The sequence below is a fragment of the Drosophila sulfurigaster genome, chromosome 2L, assembly GCF_023558435.1.
Source record: "Drosophila sulfurigaster albostrigata strain 15112-1811.04 chromosome 2L, ASM2355843v2, whole genome shotgun sequence".
Classification (NCBI taxonomy): Eukaryota; Metazoa; Arthropoda; class Insecta; order Diptera; family Drosophilidae; genus Drosophila; species Drosophila sulfurigaster.
The window spans coordinates 17,358,294-17,379,293 of record NC_084881.1 but is presented as its reverse complement, the minus strand read 5'-3'; the positions used below and the strand labels follow the sequence as shown (position 1 = coordinate 17,379,293).

The following is a 21,000-nucleotide window of genomic DNA, read 5'->3' as shown; positions in this document are numbered from 1 at the left end:
GCGCCAACACATATAAAAAAATAAAAAATTATTAAATGCAATCGCAGTTATAATAGATTAAAACAGAGTTAAAAGTGCAATTAAGATAAAAAGAATGAAATTGTAAAAGGAAATTATTAAAACAAGAGTGCTGTAAAATTGTAAAGATTAGAAATGAAAAGCAAGTCGAAAATTAAAAACAGTATGAAAGTCATGTCAAGAAAGAACATGAATTATAAGTAAAATTCTTGTCTAAATTAACTAATAATTTGTTGTACTAAAAATTGATAGTGTATAGTTCAAATGTGCGGATGTGCTTATTGTGCAAAAATCTATTTTTTTTTATGCAACACCTCGTCGTTTAGCCCGTTCCAGCACTTCGCCGGAGATCGATCACCGCCGCAGGAGTTCTGGGGTAAGTTCGATAACGAAAACTGAAAGATGTACATCTTGTACAAATATTTTAATTATTGCACATTACGCACACGAAAAATTCACGCAACAAAAAAATGAGTTTGTATAAAAGATAGATGAGAATAATAAAATCGATAATAGTTGGAAAAAAAAAAGAAGAAAATTAATTCTCAATAAATATAAATAAAATTAAATGAAACACAGCCGATGAAAACAAAACAAACTAAAAAAAAAAAAAAAAATATAGACAAATTATATGATTATTGTTAAGCAAATAAATATTAAACAATTAGAAAAAAAAAAAACAAATACGGCACAAAATTGAAACATTCTGAAATACGATTTAAAAATTATTAGATTTAAATATTATATTCTTTTGTCATATTATATCATTTTTAAAATTTATTTATATTTGTTTATAATGTATTATTTCTTATATACTTACACCCTTAATTAAAACAAATTTGAACATGGAGTAATTTCTCTTTTAATTAGCCGAACCGGGCCTTAGGCTCCCCCGTCGTAGGGCCCAAAAGGGATCACCAGAGCCAAGCTCTGTTGCTTGTGATCGTAGGATGGGTGGGGATCCTTGTCACGTAACACCAGTGACAAGCTGGTAACTTAAATCTCGTGCTCTCTCTCTTCTCTCTCTCTCTCTCTCTCTCTCTTTCTTTCTCTCATTCTCTGCAGGGTTATGGAAACTTTAAATTTTTTTATCACTTCTCTTCCGGTTAGTGTTCTAGCTATTCATTTTGTCGCAGCACGCTCAATTCTAGACTTATTAATGATAGTACGCAGCGAATATAGGGTAGATTTGTGGAAGCAAGACCACCACCCCCAAAGCCGACGAGCTAGAGCCGGATACTATAGCGTGCCCCGCACCCACAGATCGTCCGTTCACCCTTGCGGTATATATCGTTGCACGTTACAGCAGGCCAAACGTTTTTATCAATTTTCGTGGATGCCACAGGGGAGAGTGGCAGAGTGTGCGGAGAGCGAAGAGCTATGAGCTTGGGCCAAGGCACAGGCAGAGGCAGAGGCTATCAGTAAGCTGCTCGGATTGAGCAAAGTGGCAGCGAGGCGTGATTATGCGGCCAACTGTGGCAGTAACTAGATGATAGACACAACATGCTGCATGGTCACGAAGCAGCCGCGCTTCATGCTCCTCCCCCTCGCCGCCACCCTGTCACCTTTTTTCGGTGGCCAAGGCATAAAAGACTTGAGCGATTAGTTGCAGAACGTGCGGTGCATGCAATCCTGATGCCGTTGCTCTCTCTATCTCTCTCTCTTTTGGCCACGTGCTAGTTTTGCCTTGGCCACAAGCTACGAGTAACCACAAAGCGCCAGGGATTGTCAGAGAGGAGACTGAGAAGGAAACTAAAGCAAACTCTAGAGCTTTAAGCCGTGCTGGCCATTGGAGGAAGCTTTTGGGGGATTTACAAGAAAACAAAATTGTCATTTCACATAAAGGAATTAAACTCTAGTTTCGTTGGCTCTTCCTTTCTCTCTTCCGCTCTCGTTCGGTGTCTCTTGGCAATTGCAATTCAATTGTTTTTTGTTGCTGTAGTAATTGTTGTAACATGTGTTTACAAAATCAGACACGCCCACTTGTTAGCCCACTTGGTCAACCACTTGGGCCACTTGTGGGCGACGACAACAACAAATTTTATTTTATTTGATTTATTTACGTGGGAATTTTCATGTAATTGCCTCGTGTCGACACAAGGAAATTTATATACACTTATGAATAGCGGATGTCTGTCTGTCTGTCCGTGTGTATGTGTGTAAATACACTACTAATAATGTGTGTGTGTTTTGTGTGTGGTTGCGTGCAATCGGCTGCAGCTTTTGTCGCTCATTTTTTGGGTCATTTGGCTGGTGCGATTAGCTCGTGTGGCTTTGGGCTTTTGGCTTTGGCTTTTGCCACATTTGCTGCTGCCACTGCTGCTGCTGCTGCTGCGACGCCCACAAACTGACCACGCCCACATAGTGGCCACATGTGTGTGCGTGTGTGTGTGAGTGTGTGTGTGAGCATGTACTCAATGCGGAAGAGGAAGTGCGCAGACGACATTAAGCTGACACTGGCCAATTAAGCACGGCAAATGAGCAGCAATCTTTTGACTCAATGATGCCTAAAACAGGTCGCACCCCTCCCCACACTTCACCTTGACCAGTGGAGCCTGCACAGAGAGTTCATTTGAGGCATTAAGCCTGACTGAACCAAGAAAAAGTAAATGAAGCTGCTTCCTCTTTGCTCACTATTTGTGTGTGGCAAATAACTGAATGTCAAGCAGGTCAGCATTTGGCTTTAACGTGAACATCTTTAGTTACCATAAAGCGACGGACCCTTCACAAAAATGTGTTTACCAGTGTTTCAGATTTCAGCTGCAGCAAGAAAGAACCTAAAACCCGTTGCAAGATATTAATTTTCAACCGCCGACACAGTCGCCACACCGTTTGCCATTGATCGCGGTTTTCTTAGCTGTCCAACCCGTTTCAGTGTCACTTGCCTGCTTTTGCTGCTGTCCGTACGTCTTTCGTTTATTTCCTACCTGCCCAACTCTGCTCTTCTCTGGTCATGGTCACAATTCCTTTGTTGTCTTTTCATTGCATTCTTAACGCTTCACGCCAGCGCATCCACTCACAAAAGAGCTCTCTTCTCTGGCCAAAACAGCATCATCATCGTCATCGCCATCGCAAACGCAATCGCAATACTTTTTTTTTCGCCTTTTGCTGCAGCTTCGTTACTTCAGCTGCCTTTTGCTTTAGTTTAATTGAATTGCAAATACCACGGCGTTGCAACTATCTGCAACTTGCCTCAGAGGCAACTCAATTCAAAGACTTTACAGTCTGGCTAGCAAGTGTATAAAAAGCATAAAAACTTGATGCCAAAGACTCTGAGAATCGGACTAAGAACAGTTGTGGCAGCTTGATAAATAAACGATGTTTGCTATGAACTTAAGTTTATAGATTTTAAGAAGCTGTTAAATATTATTGATTAAAAAAGATTATTGAAATTAAAGAAAACTTTGAATAATTTAAATTATTTATTATTATATACGTCAAATTATAAATGCAAAATTTTATATTTTTTCTAAATGTCCAATTCAAACATTTTTAAAAAAAATCTTTATTGAAGTTGTTTTATAAAGCTGTTGATGTATAAAAATGCTGATAAACATTGTTTATGTATATGAAATGCAGAAATTAAAGAAACCTTTGAGTAAACTCAATTTTCAATCAAGACAAATTTTAGATGTTATTATTATGACATTTTCTAAATATGCAATTTTAAAATCTCATAGCTTGTTTCTCTCGAGTTAACTCTTTAGTGCAGTTATTTTTAGCAACAAATGCCATTTCAATGTCTGCGCATAATTTAACAATGATTGGGATTTGATTCAACCGACTATTCACATTATTCACACGCCGAGCACGCAGTTAGATCATAAATAAATGTGCAGTTTAGCGCCGGAATATTTTGTGCAGACTTGCTGGCGCTTTAAAATCACTTGTTGGCTATTAAAGAAAAGCAAGGCGAGAGAGAAGCAAAATACAATAATAAAACACAAATCTACAGGCCGAAAATATATTATATTGTAATATAATTTCTCGAGCGTAAATCTAATTTATCAATTTGTGTATGTGTGTGGGGCCAAAAAAAAAGAGAAATAAGCCAAAGCGACGACAAGAAAAGCGCAAAATCGAATAAAAGGCAGCAAAAGGGCAAACAGAACGCAACGCAAAAAAAAAATAAATAAAAGCGGCCGCAACATTTTGTTAGTAACATTTGCTGGCAAATCAGAGATTTGGACAGAGAATTGCAAAGGCAAAGGGAACAAGTGTATGTGTGTGTGTGTTAGTGTGTTGGTGTGTGTGTTGCCAGTTTTGTTCTCTCTATATAAAACGTGCCGCAGACCCTGTGGTAATTGGCAATAAATGTGTTCATGAATTTTAATGTTGGCTTCTCGCTGGTCAGCCCGGACTGCCCTCTGATCCACCTTCCCCTCTCTCTCTCTCTTACGCGTTCCTCCCTCCACTTCCAATTAGGTTACAAATCGAGGCATAACTCATAATATTATGCCAGCTGTTTCTTTTTTTCTACCCTGCCTGGCTTAGCCTTTTAGTTGAAATTTAATATAATTTGATTTTTGGGAAGCAACGCCCAAATATTGAGATTTATTTCATTTTGAATTGTGTGTGCGAAATGCAAACATGTTTTAGCATTAAACCTAATACAATTTAGTTGGTAGTCAAATGAATACGTTTGCCGCGTAATTTAATAGGAGGAAAAGGAGGAGGAGGAGTCGGAAAAGTAAAGCTAGCGAATGGGGGAGAACTCAACCACATCCGACTCGGGGAGTAACTTTTCGGTTTGATTTATCATATTCAATTACAAAAGTAGCGCACGTATTAAATGGCCGCATCCTGCCACCAGCCACCAAACCAGCCCAAGTCCCATGCGGCGTATGAGTAATTTAGTATGGCAAAGCTTAACCCGTAGTCGTATGGTATCTTTTTCGCCGACTGCTTCCGGCATTCTGTTGGCATTCGCATAGGCAAATGGAACCAGCCTCAGCCCCAGTCTTGATTTCTCGAGTGTTTAAATAGCACGAAATGGGTAGAAAGAAGTCGTAGCAAATATGTATGCTGAAAGCTGATATCAACAACTACTTTACTGCAGCATCCACTGTCCACTCGTCGACTTCCCCTTCCTCTTCCTGTTGCCTCGCAACTTTCAACTTTTTCGGGGCATTTCGCGTGCGGCATGTGCAGCGTCAAGCAGCGGCCCAGAACGCAAACAAACTTTTACCCGAAAAATCCAAATCGAGCGTGTACGTCGAACATCGTCAGCTGGCTATGTATTTGCATTGTGGCTGGAGGAGTGTGGGGAGTGGAGGGCGTGGCAGCCGTTTGCTTAGCAGCCTCTTTAACGAATTGGACAGCTGTTGGCTGTTGGCCCGCTGCTTTGATGTGGCTTCGGCTCTAGAAACTTTTCATTTTTATTAAATGAACGAATGCTACGATTAATGAGACTTTAATTAACGACTTGTGGCTTAGATGACAGTTTATTGATAACAGCTTGGGCAAGGATGTGCCAAGAATAATAGATTGAGTTATTTTAACATTAATACTGCATATATCATAATGATAATTTAATAATGATAATAGCACAGAATGTATAGAGCAATTATAATATTTAAAATATAATATTTAAATATAAAATACAGCTTCGTTCTCTGTTTGAACAGAATTGCAAGATGATGAACGAATAAGTTGTTAGTAATCATCTAGTAATCTAGATGACATGCATATACTTAGCAATAAAAACGAATATAACATGAATACAACTATTATCAGATTTTGTTTTCTATGAAGAAGCAGTTGCTGAGGCTTAGCTTTGATCTTTTTGTCAGTCAGATTAAATAGTTTCTTATATTAATTTATGATATGTTTATGTGACTCTAATCTAAATAAAAACCATTTTAAATAAAAGCAATTTCATTTAACGAAAGTTATTCGTTAAAGTCTTCAAAGCAATTCTTGTAAGCCCTATATCAACGTTAAGTCACTTTGAATCTCTTGCTTAAATTAAAAAGTAAAATAAGCAATGACCCTTTGAAGCTTAAAGTTTTAATGCGATAGGAAAGGCGATTTCTTAATGTACAATTCCATTGTCAAACAAGTTGTTGATGCCCAGCTCTGACAGCAGCTATGCGCTGAAAGAATTGTGTGCTTAAAGTGCATAATGCAGTCAAGTTGCTTACTTTAAATGCACTTTTCAAGTTGTTGTATATAATATAATATTTGTTGTAAGGCTTATGCCACAAGTTAAATTGAGTGTGTTTGTGCGCAAAGAATGGAGTTGAAATTGAGAATATGCTGGCTGTAGTAAAAGAAAGAAGACAAGGAGCAAATAATATAAGAGAGAGAGAGAGCGCGCAGAAGTTTTGGGCATACAGCAGACATAACTCAAGCATATTGTCTCCAAGAGGAAGAGAGCGAAAGAGGGAAGAGGATGCGCTTGCAATTTTTCACTTTTACCGCAACAACTTTGCAGAAATATTACTTTCTCGACGACTGGCAGCCCTGGCAGCAATATTCTGACAACAACAAATCCGATGCGCATACAATGTGCATAAGGTGCCGACGATGAGCCGGAAACTTGACAGTTTGCTGCCTGCCATCCGGCGTAAAAATGAAAAATATGTTTCACATATAAATCCAACGGCTTCATACACTTTCCGGCAGCAGCAAAGCTCGCGACACAAAGCAAGCCAGAGGGCGTAAGCTAAAGTTAAGAAAAACGAGTGGTTTGCAGTAGAATCTTATGAAAATTAAATAACGAAATACTAACGATTATTTAAAGTTGTGGCACATAAGTTGTAGTATTTCTGTATTTAAATTTCACATTGTCGAGTTTTCCTGTCGGAGTTCTTTAGTTGCTAACCGCATCGTGCTGTGGCTAATTTATGCAGAGAGCGAGCTGCGCGACCACCGTAGTTTATCGCTGAGCGCACAAGTGTCCAGAGATGTGTTGACCACAAATCACCGAGGTCAAACATGGCGTATACGTAACGTATGCAACCGAAACCCAAATGCTAACATGTGTATACAAAAACAATAACTACTGCTGCTGTTGCTGCTCCTAAAAATAACAACCACACCAGCAACAACAATAACAACAACAATTGCTGAGAGCAACTATGTCAACATATGACACCACGTTGATTTCAATTTGAAATGCTGTAAGAGAGAGAAAGAGTGTGTGTGATTGTGGTTTTTTTAAATGGATTAGCGCCATTGACAAAATAGAAAAAAATGAAAGTGGGTTAAAAGTTGAATTAGTTTTGACCGGCAGACAAAGTATTTAACAAAAAACCCCTACACTAATTGCCACTTGGCAATAAAGCGAACACAAAATAAATAATAAGGCAACAGTTTAGCGTGCTCAACTGCGAGATACCCGGTACCCATTTGGAATAAATGCAAAAAAGAGCGGTATTATTTAAAAAAAATACTAATATATGACCAAGTTAATATTTGATATATTTACATAGTACTATATTCAAAATATACCGTAGAGTACTAAAATATATCAGATATTTAGCCAAAGCAACTGAAACCTGCAGTAAAATTAAAACTATTTATCAAATAACTTCTACAATTGTTATGTAATCGCAACCAGGAATCATAAAGATTCTACAAAAATTCACGACTCTATCTCTATCTCTTATAGACTCTAAGATCTAGATATTCATACAGACAGACAGACGGACATGGCTGTTGACGCCGATCAAGAATGAATATACATTATGAGGTGAAGATGCCTCCTTCTGCCTGTTAGATACTTTTCATAGAGACACAATATTATAACACCCTTCTACCCTTTGGGTAACGGATATAAAAATGACACTTTAATAATATGTCAACAAAACATTTATCTATTTTTGCAGATGCTCTTAAAGTGGCTGCTGTTCAGTCTGTGCATAATGCCGGCCCTGTTCAGCAATACGAGAAGGAAATGTCCCGTCGAATGCAGTTGTAGCCTTGATGATTTGGATCGCTTTCAGGCCATTTGTACAAAAGGTAAGTGGCGCAATAACTGCGAAAAACGAAACGCTCGACGGGTGAATGGGGGAAAATTATGCACAGAGTGGGAAAGAGAAAGAGATGACATGGGAGAAGGGCAGGAGAATAGAGTGAAATGCAGGCCACAACGCAACTCATCGTTGTGGCATGGCCCGACACACTATCGTTAGGATAACATCATAATTACAGTGCTTTTCCTCGGTTTTGCAGTTAGTTCGATTTGTGCCACACACGCACCCCAAATTCCATTACTCCCCTCCTCTCCCCTCTTCTGTGTGTGTGTGATATTATTTTTTAAAGCTGCCCATTCGTTTCGCTTCTAAATGTCTGACAATTTCAATTTGTTCAACTGTCATTTGCCGTCGTCTGCTACTCACATACTATATATGTATATGTATTTCCATTGCAAAAATCTATAATTTCAATTTAACGCTTGTTTGGATAGCGCAAATACACAAACTCGAACGCACACACACACACACACACCCACACAGTCTCACACATTGTAAGTCCTTTCGCATTTGCTTTAAATGCGTTGCTGATGCTTTTGTCGTTTTAATTTCACTTCCCCTTAAAAATTTCGTTTGGGCAGAATAACTGGCACGACTAAGCAATGTGAACGAGAACTGGCATTGACAGTGCCATAAGACAACAATCTGCTGCTTTCTCACTCTCGTTTTCTCCTTTCCATTGAATATCTTTCGCTCCCCATTCAACTCGCAGCTTATCGAGGCTGAATTAGTGTTAATGTTTAAGCAATTTGTTTCAATTGTTTCACATTATTTATTTAACGTATTAAAAGCGGATTTCAATTTAGTTTTGCATGCACAAAATTTCCAACAGAAATACATATATGTATTTGCATTTCACAATTATATTAAATAAGTTCAAAAAAGAAACTAACAGAAAAAGACAAGCAAGGATATAAATGAATATAAATTAAAAAAAAATATACCAAGAAAAAGTATCAATATTTATAGAATTTCAAAGAGATCCAAAAAGAAAGAGACAACATTACACATTTAAAATGTATTTACTTTATTTGTTTTAAGAAAGACACATAATGGAAAATATTAAATTTCTTTGATTAAATAGCCGTAGCAAAGAAGAAATCATTACAAATTTAAAAAGTATTTGAAAGGACATGTAAATATATATATGTAAGATAGAAGAAAAATTATACATTTATTCTCCTTATTTATTATTTTACTATTCTAGATTTAATTCAAAATAAATATCAAATACCAAGTACATAAATACAAATTCTAATCAGAGTTACAATAATAATAATGCAAATTACATATCAAATATACAGTTCATAGTAAGAGAGTTGATATAAACTCCCATTTACTAGCTCTAGTCTATCAGCTGGACTGCTAATTTCCTTTTGGTTCGCTCTGCACACTACCATAAATATTACAATGTGATAATATAAATTCCGCATTATATTTTGTTTTTACGTTTTCCACATAGAAACTTTTCAGGTTTTGTCCTAGTTGCTTACGTTGCTCAACTTCTTTTTTATCAAAAAATAGACACAAAAGTACAATTGCATCTGCATAATATTTATGAGCAATGTGAACTGCGTTGCTAATGAGCAGCGTCAGCAGCATGCTATGCCGTGTTTCCCATTTTCTGTGCTTCTTTCTACTACTACTTTTTTTGTCACTCTCCCCCTCTTCGTGTCCCCTGTGGAGGAATGTAACAATACTCGTAAATGCCAACAAAATTGCAAGCGCGTTAAAATATGTTACAATCAGTGTTAATGCTTTGCATTTTTTATGAATATTTCCCGCAGCGTAGCGCAGCGCAATGAGTTCAACTCGCCAACTCTCTCTGGCAACACACACACAATGCAATGAGCACATAATAATGCAACGAACAAATACACAGCCAAAAAATGTGCATAGTATATGCCGTATTACGTATACGTATTGTTCGCAGTGGTAATACAATAAAGGCGGCGGAGACTAGGATTGCGGTTACCCTCAAAAATTGTATAGCATCTAGTACAATCGTGGGGTCAGTCGTAAAGTGCGTGCACTCGTTACTAGCTGCTGCAATTTTTGTATGAAATCCTACTCTCATTTCTATATAAAGTGGTATTGTTGAAATGACCCCGACATTTGTGTGCTGTAACATTGTTTGCATACTCGTACATACAACACGAAAAAAGAAACCAGAGTTCATACTAGTTTTGTGGTTCTGCAGTTAATGATCTTGTTGGTGGGGAGCATTGTTAACCTTTAGTTATATTGTTTGCAGCATTGCATAAATTACTATGTTGAGGGGCGGGGCTGGTTTTATAGCCAGCGTTTAACGCTTTAAAAACTGACCTCACATTTAATTGCATTTCTCTCTCTCTACTATATACTTAATTTACAGGCGGACTAAGCTCTTTATCTGCCAATCAGTTGGATGTCGATGTGAAGGTAATCATTGTGCGTGGACCGCGTAACTCGATAACCATTGGACCGGCAATGCGTCAGTTTACGCAATTGCAAGTGCTGCGCATTACGGACTCCAATCTGCCGGCAATTGGGGCCGAGTCCTTGTGGGGTCTCAAACATCTCTGCATATTAGGTGAGTAATCAATTGTTTATGACGCTGGTACTAAAAATCGTCGTTGCGTATACGCAGCGTATTAAAATTTAGCAGCGAGCGCAGCGCGATTTCAATTTAAGCAGCTGCGCATAGTTAAAAACACCGCTCGCCACCCTGATATGCAAATAAATACAATCAAAATGAGTAAGGAGAAGGACAACCCGAAACGAAAAAAAAAAAAAGAAAATTACATCCAACGCTGTCAAGCGTTGCGTTTGCTATGCTGCTGTCCTGCTGCCTCGTAAAAGGGCGAAGGCAAATAAAAGTGCGCCGCGCAAAATGGTAAATGAGCGCAGCACTCGATGCGGTCGACAGGACAATATAATCTCCCCGGCAGTGGCGGGTACTGACACTTTATCGTTAAGCTTGTAACTGACAGATGGTTATAGCAGCTCACACTTAAGACTGCATTTAAAGCAACGACAGCGCTAACGCAGATAAGAGATTACAATGCTCAAATACTTCTTCGACACATTTCATAACATAGCGTATTTAATCATTCGTTGTGGCGTTCTACGTTTTCTCTTACTTGTCAATAAAATTGAAATTGATGCGCCAAACAGCGAAAAGCGTCCCACAAATAAAATAAGATTGTGAGAAATCAAAAAGCAAAAGGCAGGCAACCAGGCAACGAACGCTTCGATATCGTTTGCCAAGCTTTCAACTTGTTTATGTGGATTTTATGTACGAGTACGTTTCGCTGTCTGTCTCTCTGTCTACTTGGTCCTTGGAGATCGCATCGGGAACGGCCCTCCAATTATTTACATGCCCCAATCTTTGTTTTTGTCGTTCTTTTTTTATTTTTGTTTCTGTATTTTCAACGCTTTGTTGCTTGCCAAAAGTCAAAAGTCGACATAAAACACACACACATATGCACAAAGTTTTCTGCTGCAGTTAAAAATAGAACAAATGGCATTTCGTTTGCCCGCCATTTCTAGTATTTAAATTAATTTTTTGGCAAATGTTTTAAAATGTTGAAGTAGGCGTGGTCAGCTGCTTAACCAGCAGCAAACTCTGCAGTGTTTCCTCCTCTTGTTATACAAAAGAAAATGCTACAAGCAACAGCTAAAGTAAAATCCAAAGTCCCACATTGCTTTTAACTAAAAATGCTACTCATGTTGTCTAGGCACCAAAAAGGGGGCGTCGTGTATAATGTATTTTGTGCTTTATCTGTGGCAACTTTCACAGTGAATCCAACGAGCATCCAAATACTTTTGTGTGTGCTCGACCCATTTGTATTTGTTTTAAAGTTTTCCCATTCATATGTGAAGTTGCATTCGACAAGAGGCATTGGCAATGTGTTTTTATTTGCTTTACGATTTTTGCATTTATTTACACGTTACAAAAATATTTACGCAATTCGCCATTGAGGTCAAAATACAAACTCAATCCATTTGCGGGGGTTATACCAAATTGAAGTCAGGCCACACACATATCACGTCATAATAACAACAATTTCCATTTCATTTTTCATTCGCAAACAAAAAACTGTTGCATATTTTTGCCATGATGAAATATCCATCCATACACAATAAAATAATAACAAAAACAACAATATTTTTGTGTGGCCACAATGCAGATCTATCGAAGAATAACATCACAAACATCACGGAGAATAACTTTCGGGGCCAGGATAATCTATTGGAATTGGATTTATCGAAAAATAAAATACTACGCATGGCGAGCTCAACATTTCGACATCTGACGGTGAGTAAAGCAATAACAGATTTTTTAAGCAATGACTTTCTGAGAGGCAGAAACGAAGAGATAGAAGTGGAAATTTGAATACAATAGCAAAATAAATTTTTAGGTATTTCATTTGCAAATACACTTTAGTTTCGCTTTCGAATATTTTTAAGTGCTAACGGAAACAATCTGCTAATGTCGGTCATCAACTTGGCTCAGCTTATATTTACATTAAAAAATCTCTTGGATTAAACTTTATTCCAACAGTAAATTTGCATGCTAATCATAGATCCATTTTATTTTCGCAATTTTTATGCGAGTTTAATATGCCACGTGCCAGAGTAAAATAGCAAGGTTATAGCAAAATATTATTGCACTTTCTTACTAAATAGTTTTGTCTTTACGTAGAAGGAAGTGAAGAGGATAGGTTGTTGTAATAAATATCCAGGAATTTTTAATAGCCGTCCCAAATAGTGTTGCCCGCATTTTTGGGGCAAACGAAAGTTCGATGTACGTGCTTGAATTTAAGTTTTGCCTTCGTTTCGGCCTCGGCTGCTGCTGCTGATGTTGGCGGAAGTGTTCAGTGCACAAAACTTTCGCAACGTTGTCTTCAATTTGCTTTCGATTTTATTTTGTGCGCTGCTTCCCCCAAACTCCCCTCGCACCCACTCTTGGCTTCCTTTGGCCAACTTGCAACTAGCTCTCAGTGCAATGTTGGAAAGATTTCTTCTTTTTTTTGGGGACTGCATCCGCTTGCTTTAGTTTGAGAAGCAGTAAAGTGCAGTAGAAACATGGCTACAGCCCTGATTTATGAATTATTATTGCTTTAACTATCTCTCTCTCTCTTGTTCTATCTCTGGACTGGGTCAAATTGAAACATTATTAATTTGGTGCGTGGCTGTAATAAACTTTTGGCAATTGGCATAACTCTTTTGGCAGGATCTGCGACGTCTTAATTTGGCCGATAACTCAATCGTGGAGCTTGTGCAGCGCAACTTCTTCATGCTGAGCAAACTCAAGTACCTGGACTTGAGCGGAAATCCGTTGCAGGATTTACAGCCGGATGTGTTTCGCGATGTGACCGTGAGTTGTATACACATAATAATAATAAGAACAACAGAAACAACTTACGCACTTATCTCGTTCTCTTTCTATATGTATGTTATATATCCTTTTCTCTGCAGGAGTTGAAAGTACTGAAATGCCGCAATTGCCAGCTGAAAAAAATCAATCCGCAATTGTACAATTTATTGCCACATTTAAGCGAATTGGATTTGGGACGCAACGAGGTTTGTCGCCAATGCCAAAGCGTCCTTTTACTCTCTTTCTCTGTGTTCCTTTGGAGACGTTTTCCAATTATTTCTCTTCCTCTTTTCGTGTGTTTTCTTTTTGTCTACCACTTTGCGTTCGCTTGCAGTTCAAATTCCTTGACAAGGATGAATTTCACGATGTGAAGCATCTCACAAAAGTTTTACTCGATGGCAATCAATTGTCTGTGGTCGTCGACCAACTCTTTCGCATGCAGAAAAGTCTTAATCACTTGGGTAAGCTATTCCTCCACAAAATTATACTCAATTTAGTCTCAGAACTTTTTGTTCTTTGTTTTTTTTTCTATTCATTCACTCAATTGCTTGCGATTTTCTTACGGTTACGCTTTTCAGATTTATCGTATAATCGTCTGGCCAAAGTGCCGAATGATTCGTTTCTTCAGTTGACCAATCTAACATTTCTGGATCTGTCCTACAACAAATTGGTGCGCCTCGAACCGCAATCGGTGCGCAGCTTAAGCAATTTGCGAGTCTTGAATATCAGCGGCAATGTTCTAATGGACTTAAGGGAAATGCACGAGACATTTGAGGTGAGTTTATTTATATTTTTATTTAATTCAAAGTTAACTAAATAATCACATTTTCAGTAAACGTAAATATAAGATATTTTTTTGTTAATTTATATGTACACAGATAGGAAAAAAAAAGTGCTGAAAGCATAAATAAAATTGTGAATTAAGAGTATGTGATCTCAAAATTGAACCAAGAAGGTTTATTTAAAATTAAGATCGAAATTCTACCAAAAATCTAGATTGCCCAACCTTGAAATTTAAGATTATAATCTTGTTTCAAGAAAGGAAAGCTCTTAAAATGAAACTAAGAAAAAATAACATTTTAAGAAACAATTTTGATTCATAAGATTGAAAAGTTCTTAAATAAAGATTTGCAATCTTCTTTTTAATCTAGAATAAAAAATTATTGAATGAAAATGTTAATCTTAAAAAGCAAATTTTGCATAACAATCTTGATTGAAAATTTTTTTAACTTAAAAATCTTATTTGAAGATTGTTTTTCATTAAGATCGAAAAGAACTTAATCAAGATTTGCAACCTACTTCTGAATCTAGATTTTTTCTCTGTGTATCAACTAAATTTAAGTTTAGTTTATGATATACTTAATTTATTTAAATTTTATTGCAGCTTATACCAGACTTGACGCACTTGGCTGTTGCTGACATGGGACAGTTGCCCGTTGGCTTGTTGACGCCCTTTAGGCAATTGCGCTATTTGAATATCTCGGGTAATTCATTGGATAACATGGCATTGCAAGTTATCGATCCATGCCGAGAGCTGGAGGTAAGACTTGACAAATTATTGCTTAGGTATTTAGCTTATTGTTTCGACAAGATGATGTCAAAATGCCACAATAATAAAAAGAACATTTCTGACTTCTGTTGTGCACATACAATTTCCTGCTTTTTGCAACACAATTCTGCCACAATTTACAATTGGCAAAATATGGTCAAAAGTGGATGGATTTATTTCTTTTTTATCTCCCTTGTACGTGCTTCTTGTGTGCCAGCATTGTTTTCAATGCTGGCAAGCAACAATCAGTTTATGGCCATTAAGCCATAATTTCAATTGCATTTAATGGTATATGCACTCTTCGAAGCACATACTTCAACTCTTCGGTTGCTTGCAACAATTTCGAATTTCCAAAAATTGTGTGCAACATCTGCAGCTAATTGCCATTTGATAGGCATTCAACATGCACACACAAAAACCATTTAACATTTCTAACAATTGCATATCTTGTTGTTGTTTTTTTGCAGTATTTGGACTTGTCTCGCAATCAGTTGTATGGCATCAATGCTGATACGGCAATGCGTATACAGGGTATACGCAATGTTCGACTGGACAACAATCCGTTGATATGCGACGAGTGTCATATGGGGAAATTAATAAATGTGGTGCGACAAGTAAGTAAAACGTATATACGCCATGTTGACACCCTTGCCATAATTTCAATTAGTTTCCAAAGCCCCAGTGATTGATGTGAAACTCAAAGAAAAGATGGGCCAGAAAAACGAGTGCATCTATAGAGTACACATATATATTTCATTTAATTTGCTGATATTTTTACAGCTGCAATGGAAATGGGATACGTATCCCATTTGCTTTTTGCCCAAAAGTTTGCGTGGCGCTGAAATAATTAATTTGGACATTGGCGGGCTTCACACGTGCCTCGATTACATCAGCGACGAGGAGCAAAACGCTGCGAGCACTTCATATAATTTTCTTGAGCATGGTCAGTGCAGTGAAAAGTGTAGAGAAACTATTTTTAAATGTACTAAAATTATTATTTTTGTTCCACAATTCATTTCATTTCCTTAGGTGGTCTTAATACTTTGGCTATATTGGGCGGCATTATCTTTGTGCTAATTGCCGTCATCATATTGTCACTTGTCGCCTGCTTCTCCAAGAACCGAGCACGCTACTACACGAGAGAGGATCATTTGACTGGCAGTAAGTACTGAGAGAGCATTGTAATTGCCTATTAAGTATTTTGTCAAGACATTTTCCAAGTTGCGTTTAAGCTGATGAAATCCGTTTGGGCAATGTGCCAAGGGCCAAGACAAGGCGTTGAAATGAAAAACTGTCTGTTTGCATTCTAGCCACAAACGACAAACTATTTATATGGGCTTTTACATTTGGGTTTTGTCTAGAGAGACATCTTGATATGCGGGCTCAACTTACTTTAACTTAAATTGGCGTTGATTAAACATTAAAAGACGCTGTTCGAGGGCATCTTTTAGTCGAGCAATCTCCTTTTTGTCTCTTTCTTGTGAGCACGTAAATTTTTTGGTCAAATTAAAAAAGAAAGAAAGAAGCAGCCGCACTTAATTAATTACAAGTACGTGCTTCATTATGTGGAGCTGGAGGATTTTATTTTATTTTTCCACGTTGTTTTCCTTCCCCGTTCCCGCCTAATTGAGGAATAAATAAATTTCCAGCTGACCTGACTATGCAGCCTCGAGGTCGACGTTAATGTTTGTGCACACATCTGCCTAACTTGGTTACCTTAGCACAAATTGGCCCAGGGGCCCCGCTGCTGGCTGCTGGCCATGTCATTCACCAGAACGCGCTCGAGGGAATCGCGACGAACGCTTTGCTCCCACGGAAAACAAAGAAAACTTCTGAATTTGCGCAATTGTAGCTTTTTTCCTTTTCACTTTCGTTATTTTTTTTTTCACCAAACAATAAAATGGTCGCCAAGGCTGCTGCTGTTGCTGCGAAAAAAAGCGAAAAAATATGGAAAACTTTTACCAGAGCGAGAATTCGATTCCCTCGATAAGCGAACAGTGTACGTAGTGCACAAATATACGACACAAAAAACAGAAACCAGAACAGTTGCAGTTCAACGTTGAGGCAAAAAAGTCACACTCAAAAATTCAACCGCGTTTCGTTGCAAAATAAACAATGCCAGCGAAACACGTGACTGTCGTTCACTGACATTGGGCGCTTTAACCTTTTTCCCGGGCACTAACACGAATTTTTACTTTTTAGCAGCTGGCTGTAAGAAAAGTAAAACTGTCAGGCAAACGTAACGCAAATATCTGAATTGCATTGATAGGAGTTCAAATTGGTTACCCCCCCAAAAAAAGCATACGTTAGGGTAAAGAATGCGGCGTAATTGGGAAATTGTGGTAATCTGAATTGTAAATTTGAAGCAAAATGTTTTAGTCTCTCTGTCGATATTAATGTCATGGTTAAGAAATAATATTATTGGTATTGAATTCCTAAAATAAATTCCTATTTATGCATTGCAACAGCGGTTAACTGCAGTTAATTCAGTTCTACAAAAGAGCAACAAATATTTGAATTATAAATTAAAATGCAGCTACTAAAAACAGAAAACTTTAAAGTACTTTGAAGTATCATATTAAAGCTCGATGTTCGCATCTCTGTTCCTTGTTGTTTTCTTCTGCAGGCGATAGCAAATGTTTGGAAAAGAATTTAGAAGCAACCACAATAACAACTTTGGGCAACGGCAGCTCACCGACAACGACAACCACACTGACACTGGCCACATCGCCAGCAGCGGCAGCTGGAACAGCAACGTCTACAAACGGTCATGTGCAGAGTCCTGCCAATGGCAATACGCCAGCACACAAGACGCACGATGGAGGCAAGGAAATCAACTTTACCTTTCCCATTGACGATCGCGTTTGCACTATCGATGAACTCGTATTACCAGCATCAGCATCGGCATCAGCATCGCCAACCATTGCTCAAGTGCATGCAACTACACATCCAAGCATGGGCAGTCTATTGTATAGCGTGGCACAGCCGAATGTGGTGGGCGGAAGCATGGGCGGAACAGCCACAGTGTTGGCCGCTGCATCGGCTGCGGCAACTGTGATTCCTCCCGGTGCACCCTCGCCGATGCCAGCGCCCGCGCCCGCTGATGCTGTGGTTGTGGTGCTGCCACCACCGCCGCCGCCACAACTGCCGCATCAACAACACCAACATCATCATCATCAACATCATCCACAGCTTGCACAGCTTCCACAACATCCTCCTCAGCATCAACAGATGGGCAGCTTGGCCAGCCTGCGCGAGGTGCAGCAGCAGCTGGTGCATTTGAGCAGCACGCTCGAGCCGCTGGTCAGCGTTAACTGACCCAGGGGCTTAGCAGCCGTTGCCGATACCGATGCGGCGGCAACAACAACAACAGCAACAGCAACGAGTAAGTTTGCCAAGCAAACAGCAGTGAGTACGACAGCAACGTAAGCTCACACAAACACACACCGAAGTTGTGTAACAACAAGAGAGACTTTGGCAAACGGAGACGTATAATTAATGACAATGCGGTCATATGTAGTAGTAAAAGCATTGTTTTTTCTTTAGGTGGGGTCAAATTGAAGTGAAGTAATTAGGATTTGAGTTTGCAATTAAGTTCATTTATCAGCGACGGCGAATGTGCTACCAAAGTAAGCTCCTCCCACGGCATAAATAACGAAAAATAATGCGGATTTAAACTGCATCCAGTTCATCGATTATGTTGGGTAGAATATTTTTGGTATCACTACGAGGCGTCGTCATCGCATTTCTACTTCCTGAGCATACTGCCATTTTCTTGTGCATTGCGCATACGCAGCGTATTACCAGCGTTTCATTACGTATATTTGTAGTTTTATTTTGTACGACTCTGCAACAATGTGTGTGTATATATATGAATTGTGTGTGTGAACTTGATTGCACACAATTGCAATTAAATTAAATTTATGAACGAACAACAAAAACAAAGCGGTTAGGGCATTAAAATTTGTAAGTAAAATAAATAAACGAAAACGAAACTACAGCACATTTTAAATGTGATAACATTTTTGTAAATAAAAAAACAAAACCAAATCTGAAAAAAACAAATATTAAAAATTTACATAAATAAAACGAAATTGTACATTTGGCAAATTGCGAATTGGAAATTGAGCAGCCGCTGTTTTGTTTAGCGATTAAAAGAAAATAATTATAAATTTAAGCATAACTTATACGAGACAAATATAAATTAGCACATAGTTAGTTGGTTAGATTTTAAACACATCTAAATTTAAAACATTTAAGCCTAAACTTAAGGAAATAGTATGAACAAAAACCAACCAACTAAATTTAGATATTAACGAATATAAAAAAAAACAAAAACAATCACAATTGAAACCCAACCAGAAAGCCCAAACGATAACTTTTGTTCTCTAACCTTTCACTCTTTGTATAAACTTAAGAGCATTTTGATTTCATTTTTATAACAATGGCAAATAAATAAGCAAACGAACAACTGTATTTATTTACGAGCACGAGGACTCAAACTTGTGTGTTCAACAAACAACAAAACCGTTTAGCGCTAAATCAGTAATAAAGTGTGACAGTTTATGGAAATTACCAAGAAAATAAAAAACAAACAGAATACCATACAATGCTCGTTATTCGTCTTTAATTTAATGTAGCTTTAATGGAGACCACAAAATCGTTTAGTCAAATCAAATGAAAATAAAAATTAAGAAAAAAAACGTAACTACAAGAAATTGAAGCAAAACGATGGGAAGTTCAAAAAGGAAAAAGGACAATGCGAATCACCGCTGCAATTTATTAAATAAAAATGCGCATTTGCAGTGCGGCGGCACTTGAAACGTTTGCGGTTACTTGCAGCACGCTTCGGCGTCACCGCCCCACGCTGCGGCATTGTGTGGCAGCTAAAATTATGCTTGTAGCATGTCGTGAAGCATGTGGAGCAAGCAGTTGCTCAGTTGCTGCTTTGCCTCTCCCCCCTGCCTTTACAACATCTGCTGTTAGAGACCACAAACGGCCACCATTTTAACTCAACGCAAATGAAAATTGCTTCCGTTTCCGTTTGCGGCACACTTCCGTGGCGAATGTGGATACGGTATACGGATACGAATACGTATACGGATTTGGATTTGCTATTGTTACTGATTGCGTTGTGAACAAGATGCTCGCTGCTGGCTGGTTTTGGCTGGGTTACTACTTTATTTTGGCTTTGATTTAGAGAGTTTTCTGCGAGAAGCAGTTTCTGACAGCCGCAAAAAACGAAAAAGAAAGAAGTACTCTCGACTCCCAAACTTCAAACAAGCACATTATGTTAGGTGAAAGGCAAAGAAGAAGAAAGAAAACTGCAGCCATTTGTTTTGGCCAACCATGAATCTTATAGACAATTTTTTCATTTTTTTTTTTTTGTTTGGAGGATGCTTTTTCCCGTACTCGAAAATCGCACTTGCACTTGAGTGGCTGGAAAAACATTTGAATTTATGCATGAACATCGCACAAGGGCCGCGCAGTCAGTTTGCAAATGCATTCGAAATTGGCGCAGCAGATGCTCAAGTGCTCCTTCGGACTTTGGAACTGACCGATCGATGCAAATATCGAGCATGTTGCTCTAGTTTATACCACTTGAGATTGCCCATCAATATTGGTACACTTGACACACTTGACGTGCTGCAGCATAGAACAACGATGAATGTTCTCGTTCAGCTTCGATTGGCATTTGATTAACATTTGCTGCAGCAAAAACAAATTAAAAGTGTTGCACAAGCTACTTGAATGAGCAACACACTTTACAGCTTACACTTATTTTTAGTTCGATTTTATGAGGTAACGTAAAATGCTTCTTTTTTTACAAGTATTTGATGGAAGACGTTGCCAACTTGTATGTAGTATAAATGCCAGCTGCTGCCATCAATTGACTTGCAGCTTGAATTTCCTGTCAGTTGCTCTTATCCTGTGGCTGTTGCTTTAGTCCTTAAGCTTTGTTCAAGCCTGCCAAGCATATAAGTAGAATAATCTCCTCATTTTATTAGTTTTTTGGCTGCAACTGTTGCGGTGGCTTGTGTAAATTTAATCAGTCAGCTGCCAACCTGCTCGTCTCTACTTTTTTATGCACT

At 38.2% G+C, this 21,000-nt stretch overlaps 1 protein-coding gene across 3 annotated transcripts in view; it reads left to right on the top strand.

The window, feature by feature from the left end:
- LOC133834982 (leucine-rich repeat-containing protein 15) overlaps positions 1-19,518 on the top strand; it is a 71,129-nt gene extending 51,611 nt beyond the window's left edge. For 2 of the 3 annotated variants that reach the window (XM_062264801.1, XM_062264800.1), the window contains exons 4-15: positions 7,851-7,983; positions 10,372-10,569; positions 12,170-12,297; positions 13,216-13,359; positions 13,461-13,565; positions 13,694-13,820; positions 13,938-14,134; positions 14,744-14,899; positions 15,376-15,522; positions 15,689-15,851; positions 15,938-16,069; positions 17,535-19,517. In XM_062264801.1, coding sequence (XP_062120785.1) covers positions 7,851-7,983; positions 10,372-10,569; positions 12,170-12,297; positions 13,216-13,359; positions 13,461-13,565; positions 13,694-13,820; positions 13,938-14,134; positions 14,744-14,899; positions 15,376-15,522; positions 15,689-15,851; positions 15,938-16,069; positions 17,535-18,226 — 2,322 coding nt within the window. In that variant the 3' untranslated portion in view covers positions 18,227-19,517. Of the gene's footprint in view, positions 1-7,850; positions 7,984-10,371; positions 10,570-12,169; positions 12,298-13,215; positions 13,360-13,460; positions 13,566-13,693; positions 13,821-13,937; positions 14,135-14,743; positions 14,900-15,375; positions 15,523-15,688; positions 15,852-15,937; positions 16,070-17,534 lie in introns of all 3 variants that reach the window. The other variant, XM_062264803.1, reaches the window with a different exon arrangement.
- The last annotated feature ends 1,482 nt before the right edge of the window (positions 19,519-21,000 follow it).